This window comes from Etheostoma cragini, chromosome 23, assembly GCF_013103735.1.
Source record: "Etheostoma cragini isolate CJK2018 chromosome 23, CSU_Ecrag_1.0, whole genome shotgun sequence".
Taxonomy (NCBI): domain Eukaryota; kingdom Metazoa; phylum Chordata; class Actinopteri; order Perciformes; family Percidae; genus Etheostoma; species Etheostoma cragini.
Window position 1 is genome coordinate 16706151 of NC_048429.1, and position 7956 is coordinate 16714106.

At 41.8% G+C, this 7956-nt stretch overlaps 1 protein-coding gene across 2 annotated transcripts in view; it reads left to right on the forward strand.

Moving 5' to 3' along the window:
* Positions 1–7956, forward strand: part of arhgef39 (Rho guanine nucleotide exchange factor (GEF) 39) — a 59412-nt gene that overhangs the window by 30666 nt on the left and 20790 nt on the right. For both annotated transcript variants that reach the window (XM_034863193.1, XM_034863194.1), the window contains exon 7: positions 6468–6596. In XM_034863193.1, the coding sequence (XP_034719084.1) occupies positions 6468–6596 (129 nt within the window). The remainder of the gene's footprint in view (positions 1–6467; positions 6597–7956) is intronic.

Sequence of the window (7956 nt, forward strand, 5' to 3'; positions counted from 1 at the left end):
CCCCTTCTCCCCTCGCAGTGCATTCAGGCTGGATTTAATTGTTGTAATTGCAGTGCTTCAGGAGTTTTCATCAGCCCAGCTTTAATACGACACCCTAATGCCTGACTCGGCTGCAGTAACCATAACTACGTCTGACCTGACGCAACTCCCAGACTCTGTCAGAGATTTAACAATGAGAGTGAGCCTCATGCCGTGGTCAAACACACTCTAAATAGTGAATAAATGGAATAAAGAGCTGTACGAAGTGGAAGATGTCTTCAGAATGTCTAATGGACTAGATGTATTATTAATGCCTCGGCCAGAACTCCGCTCAAGAATGCTGTAATTAGGAGTGTTGTTTTTCTAAAGCAGGCGATAGGGAAAATATTCCAAGCACGTACAACAAAGGGAAAAAGTCTACACGGATGCCTTGTTTGGTTTACATTGTAATTGTTGTGAAGTTAAGCGAGCCAATTAGGCTGTGATTATTTTAGTGAATACAAGTTGCCCTGAGGATCAAGTTCATCTGCTGAGTTCCAGCACTCGGAACAAAAGCAAGAAAGTTGAGGTTGAAATTAGAATCCAGCTGTTTGTTGTTATTTCGGATGTGTTAATGATGTAGTTCGAGATGTTTACAGCAATTATTACGGCTGCACACAGTAATTGGATGCTCCCGTCTATTTTGATGATTTGCCTATTTGTTCTGGTAAGATTTTATAGCTTTGTCCAAAAAAGTTTGTGAAAGAGTTTTTACATGCAGATGCTGTAGCTGTGTCATTATATAGTCAGTCCATTCTCGATTGATTGATTTTATTTGACCCTTTTGTTATAAGATACGATACATAAAAAGAAAAAAAAAAGAAAAAAGTCAGCAAAAGGGCTTTCATGGAAAATCAGCAGACTTGCCCCTTGTGGAGTAGCTGTGAATATCTCTCTCTCTCTCTCTCTCTCTCTCTCTCTCTCTCTCTCTTTCTCTCTCTCTCTGTTAAAATCATTGACCACATATTTGGGGACAGCTTCATGCACAGTCCTATGCACAGTTTGATTGATGAAAATAAATCACTTCATATATTCTGTTGACTGAGTCGGGCCGGGCAATGTTCCTCAGTACATTTTCAATACAGGCTCACCTGTGTTCATAGTTCTGAATATTGAAAAGAAAAACTGTACTTAAAGTTGGTACAAGTAAAGGTAAGGGAGGTAAAGTTCATTCAGTGAGGAACTTAACAGGACTTGAACCTGGATGTTGTCTGTCTGCAGCTGTCTGCACTCAGCCAAAGATCCTCTGTGATGGAAGACGCTTCACTCTAACACCAACTCCAGAGAGAGACAGAGTGCAGGGCTTGACATTCACTTTTTGAGGCACTTGTCTTTTGGACAAGTACATTGACATTTTACTTGTCAATGCGCAAAAGTCACTTGTTTAAGATTTATTATTTTATTTAAAAAAACTTGTGTTTTGCTAATGCAGCATTTAAACAAACCGTTAATACAACATTAATACAATTCAGTAGAAACAAATGTGTCCCAAGAATAGATTTACCCTTCAAGAAGAAAAAGATCTCCATAATATAAAGCAATACAATTTGATTCTAAACCGATCAACGATGAAACTACTTTTTTTTATGTACATTTCCATGCGTGATTAAAAAAGATATATATTTAAATCTGGGTTTGTCTTAAACGTTTTTTCTACTGAGGTATTTATATTGTAGTTAAAATAAAAAAAAAATCTGGGATTTTGGAGTGTTATTTTGTGTCTCTGGTGCCTCCACACGCATACAAACTTGGAAAAATAACTATCCATGCTGTTTTGAGTGAGATCTGGTTTCCGAATTTCCTCTGTCTTCAGTCTCCGGGTGAGCTGTTCAAAATCTGCACGGCTTTCTACGTCACTAGCCATGACGAGGTGGCTAACAGTAGCATGCTAGCTCATTCTCAATGACAAAACACTGCTACAACACACACTAGTTCACCATAATCTCCAGAAGAACTACTTCCTGCCCCTGTTCTGCAAGTATTCCACAAGTGCTCTTCGTTTAGAAGAAGTCTAATAAGACATACTCAAAAGAATTAGGTAATGTTTTCATTCTTCTGTTCTACTTAAGTGTCTAATGTGACAACGTATTTTCGTAACTTATTGTAAAAAAATTTTACAGCAGACTTAATAAAATGTTGGGTGTTTATGTGGATTTGACTCCATAAATTACGTTAAAATAAATGGGTACGTGCATGGAGGCAATGGGTCGGTTAGCAACAATTAGTTCCCGTTAACTCCAAACATAGATCAGCCAAGCGGACACGCTGGCACGGAGAGGAGTAACAACCAGACTGTGTAAATGATGCACGGGGAGCTTTCACAGCGGTGTGGTTTTACGGCTTATCAGTGCAGGTAATCCCACGGGAAGCCACAACGCCACAACCAGCCACAATAGTGGATCTTTGCTACTACTAACGCTCTACTAACGTAAGCCTGCATCTGAGGCTAATGTGAATGGTTGATGCTGTCACATACACGCAGCACATGAGTTCACGAGGGGGAGGGGCCTGAGGCGCTAGTCTGTATACTGTAAATAACCTTGAGGATTGGAAAAAAATGTGTTTTATTTACCTGGGCAGGTATCTGCCTGGGTGGCAATAGCTCAGTCCATAGGGAGTTGGGTTGGGAACCGGAGGGTCAATGGTTCAAATCCCCGTATGGACCTAACAAGTTGGGAGCATGGATTGGTGGCTGGAGAGATGCCAGTTCACGTCCTGGGCACTGCCAGGTGTCCTTGAGCAAGGCACCGAACCCCCCCAACCGCTCAGGGCGCTGGTTCAGCTGGCAGCCCACTCACTCTGACATCTCTCCATGTATATTGCATGTATAGGTCCTGAGCATGTGTGTGTATTTCAGGTCTGTGTGTGAGTACTAACAAAAGTGTGTGCACAGAGTGTAGTGCAGTAATTTCCCCATTGGGGGCCATACATAGGTTATCTTCCCACTATAACCTATGTATGGGAAACACTGATCAATTATCAGATCTACCGTCTGTAATATAATATCAATTAGTTAGGCTTAATACTTAATTAACTTATTACAAACAAGATCTGTCAGAGTAAAAAGGCTACAACCGTTATTTCAAGGTTTCAGATACATATTTACTCAACATTTAAGTAAATCTAATCAGATCAGACCGGTTTGAGTATTCTGAACGTGTGTGTGCACCACCCACCCATCTATGCATCATTCGTCCGTCCATTCATTCTTGCGTTAATGCATCCATTCATCAAAACATCATCCATTATTCATCCATCCATCCATTGATCCATCAGTGCATCATCCATTCATTCATTCATTCATCCATCAATGCATCCAACCATCCAACCATCTATCAGTGCATCATTCATTCATTCATTCATTCATTCATTCATCCATCCATCCATCCACCCATCCAGCAGGGTGTTGTACAGGAGCTGAGGTGATGATCATTTGATGTTGTGGGAATAGTTGATTTAACCAAATGATCTCTGCCTATTTGGTGCTGCTGTTTTTTTTCCACACAATCACAGACTGACAGCTCAGCTGATTTGCAAAAGGGCAATGGATTATGGGCTACAAGGGCCGCTGTGGTGGAGACCAGCATCACTCTAATTAATATGGTGGTGCTTAGACGTCCCAAGTACACTCATTCAAAGCCAGGGCACAGCCCAGCCTGAGCAACTCAGCAGCCCATCAGGCACAATCAGGACTGTTTGGAGATTTTAATTTGCACAGCTAAGTTCTCTGCAAAAGCTTGCCGATGAAATCAAGCAATGTCAGGCCGCGATGCTTAGTGGGCCCCTAAAAAAGATTCCAACTGCTTCAGTGGTTCATGTCTCTGTACCTGTGTAGAATTTGAATCTGGCGTATTACCACATTCGTTCACATTTGTTAGTATGTAAAGAAAAATGTGAATATTGGCCAACACTTGATAATTACATCTTATTAAATGCTCAAATATCAATAGGCATTTGACTTGGAATCCATCAGCGGCAGCCCACAACCATTTATTTAGCTGCTTACAGCCGTTGTCGGAGGCTTTTGGTCTGCCTGTACCATTCTTGTGAATGCAATATTGTTGGTCCACCTGAAAGGAATCTCCCTTTTGGACTGGATGAACTGGTCAAAGGTCAGTGTGACCTCACAAAACACATAACTGTATTATATTTCACACAAATGCCTAAATGATCAAATGATGAGGTGATGACGTTTTATATCCAAAAGAATCAGGCTAACCATTAAACCATTAGTTTGTTTACTAGTAAATATATTGAAATTGTTCAGAGGTAATGTCATCTGACAGGAGTATCTGCTTTTGGTTAACAAATTATTAAGTTATTTATTATTTTTACAAAATTCTATTATAAAATACCTGACCATTCAAGTGGTGTAACTCTGTTGGGTGTTGCGCGCAAGGCATGGGTTGCCTATTGGTACACATAATGGACACTCACCACTGTCAATGTTTTTTGTGCTTCTGATTCATGTCACTCCGTAGTAGTAGTAGTAGTAGCTCTAGCTCCTCCACCAAAGAGCCTGCAATCGTTGCGGAAGGTTATCTGATGGGTCGAACCATTTCTTTCTTAGCTGAAGTTGACAACGGCTCAATGCCTTTCTTTTTATTTTACGTTGGCTATGCAAGCTGGAGGGAGGTAGCAGATGACGTTGAGAAGTCGCAGTGAGGAATATTTTAGGAGCACCATTTTTGGCAGTGCAGAGAGGTAGACCAGCACAGAATCGATAAGTCAATGCAGGGGACAGAAATGTCTCGAGGATGACCAACACCTAATCTAAAACTCAAGTTTTTTTTTTTTTTTTTTCAAATTTTTCAGGTTTTATGTAAACAAATCACAACGACAGAGAAGAAGAAAAAACGAATAGCAACGGACAGAGCTGCCAGAAAAATTGAAGGCGTGTCTTTGGTGAATGTAGTATTGCGGTTATCTACATGAGCAGGTGCTATACAGTCAGTCTACAGAAAAGAATCACATGTCTTTAAGATAGTCAATGAATGGTCCCCAGATGCTCAGAAAACAGTTTTGTTTTTTAGAGTTGTGGAAGCGTATCCTTTCCATCTGGATAATCCCAGCCATTTTTTAAAGCAAGGGGGAGTGGGGGATTTCCATTCCAGGAGAATCATTTTATTTGCGGCAACCATGCCAAGCATTAGTGCTTGTTGTATCTCAGGCGAGTACCAGAGAACATTCTCTGAGCACCCGAAGGGCACTGTCCAAGTTATAGACCAAACTAAGCCACTGAAATACATTACACCAAAACTTATGCATTTGAGGACATAAACAAAAAAGATATGATAACAAACCCTCTGCATCTCCGCATCGATCACACAGTGAAGAAAGTGATGGACAGATTCTATGCAGCTTCAGCTTAGAATAGCGCAATCGATGAACAACTTTGTTGAGCATGTATGAATTTTAGTCAGAGCTTCATTCCAGGTATCGTCAGACACCTCAAGCTCCCGCTCGTTAGACCAAGCTTCTCCGAGATGGTGAGTGGATGCGGAGGTGGTGAACAAGGACACAAAGCAAGATATTAGGTGCCTGGAGGATGCATGAGATCATAGAATGGGCAACTTGATGGCATGGTTTCAAAGTTTGGAAATACACCTTTAACAAAGTGCCTAATTTGAAGATATTGAAAATGATGAGAATTTGGTAAATTAAATTTAGTTGCCAGCTGACCAAATGAGGCAAAACGTTTGTCTACATTTAGGTCTCTGAGGGCAACAAGTCCTCTCTCTCCAGTCTACAAACACCCTATCTGCCTGGGATGGTAAGAATGAATGGTTATGGCATATGGGAGTTCGTACAGAAGTATTCGGCAGCTTGCAGACGCTTCTTATCTGATTCAGGACCCTAACAGAGTTTCTCAAATTGAAGTTGTTACCAATAAGTCTACGAGGAAAAAAGTAAGTCATCTAGATTGGCTTTAGAGGCAGCTATTGTCGACATTCCTTGGTCTTAAACGCTCACGCGGGGACATAGTAACAAAACTGGGGGGATATTTTCCTGCAAACTTGGCAAAAGACAGCCAAATAGTATGGTCTTAGCCACTATTAGTTGTTGTTTCCAGACAGAGTTAAGAAAATTTTAGGATAGTTTACCAGTCTGGCAGATGCATTCAGTAACTCTAAGCTTTCTCACTGACCACAAAGTTAAAGGAAAACATCTCAAAGAAACAAACAAACGTTTTATAGCCTTCTTGAAAGGATAGGATGTTTTTCAATGTGCACTGTTTGCACTGTATTTCATTTATTGTATATTTTGTGTGTGTGTGTGTGTGTGTGTTCAATCACATCTACGTATGTTAATTGGTATCAGTACAGGTATTGAACAGTATTACCCAGCCCTAACCCAGAGATTTTATATTATTACTCAGGAAGGATTTAATCTTGGAATATCCACGCATGTACAGTAAAACAAACGTTTGTGTGTGTGTTTCCCAAAAGGGGCAGTGAGTGCAGTGTGCGACGTATCCCAGCGTATCCAGGACAACGCCCGCTGCCATGAGAACCACCTGCAGCTTTGCCGGGTGCAGAAACTGCTGAAAGGGCGAAAGACGAAAGTGTCGGCTGCAGGTTAGTGCCTGTGATCACATATTCCTTTCATTCCCCCCCTCTGCACCCCTTTCTGCATCTATTGCTCCCTGTCCTTTGGGACACATCGGGGTGGAGTGGTAAGCAGGAGAAGTATAGATAAACTAAAGGGAAATTAGTTAAGTGTGGAGAAATGGATTGCTTTAATCAATAGAATTCATTGGACTTTCTGCAGGAAACATCACACTATATTAATGGAGCATTGCTAACAGTTTGCCCTTCATCCTGCCTTCCCTCTCGTTAATTCTCCTCTTCCATTGTGGTTCTATACTTGTGGAGCGCTGGCCCTTTTCTTCCTGCCACTCCCCCTCCTGTTGTTTGTCTGGCCTCCTCGTTGCTCCACTCGCCCTGCCAATCTCCCCCAGGACCAATTAGAGCCCAGCCTCATCTTGTGGACCAGCAGATAAAAAGGAAGCCAAAGTGTGTTTGTGTGTGTTTTTGCTGTGTGTGTGTGTGTGTGTGTGTGTGTGTGTGTTTTGCTGTGTGCGTGTGCGTGTGTGTGCTTGTTTTTTTTGCTTGGATATGCAGGCTTTTTTCTGTGTGTTGGTGTAGGCTGGGAGCGAGCGCTGAATAGCAGCTCATCTCTCTAATGCCGATGTGGGAAGTTTCAAAAGCTTCCTCTCATCCAAGTTCTCAGGCCCTCGCAACTCCGCCGGCTTCCTTTCCAGCTAATAAAGCTTGGGTCCCCCCAGGCAGACTTCAGAGCAGCAGCAGCACCCCGCCCCGCAACCCCACGCCGACCCGTTCTCCTTCCTCCCTACCAACACCACCTCTAATGTGGGTAAAAGAAAAGCGCTCTGCCTTTTACAGATGAGAAGCGCCGGAGCCCCTCAAACATATTAAGTAGCTCTGTAGGAGATGAGGGGGGGCAATTGTGAGACACAAAGGCTGAATCAATGGGACATCGATACATATAGCAGACAGGCAGCCTGTTTCCCTGGGAGGCCGCCTGCCTCCTCCTTCAATTTAAAACAAAGATGTCTCATATTTTCAATCTTGTTTCACATAGTTTTTTCCAATTCCGTCCCTTTATGTCTCTGACTCTTTCACCTAATTGTGTTACGAATTTGTCTGTTGTTATCTCAGGTGTCAGGTCAGTCACACTACCCACTACCTCATTAAATTGAGCGTTAACATTTAAAACCAACTGAAAGAGAAACAGAAATTATTGAATGTTTCCTTTGAAAATGCTCCAAAACACATGCATCAAATATGTGTTTGTTGTCTCCTTTGTGCTGTAACATCTAGACAATGTATCAATTAGTCCACAGAAAATCAGCTAACAGCAATTTTAGCCAAAATATACAGTTTGTGTGTGTGTGTGTGTGTGTGTGTGTGTGTG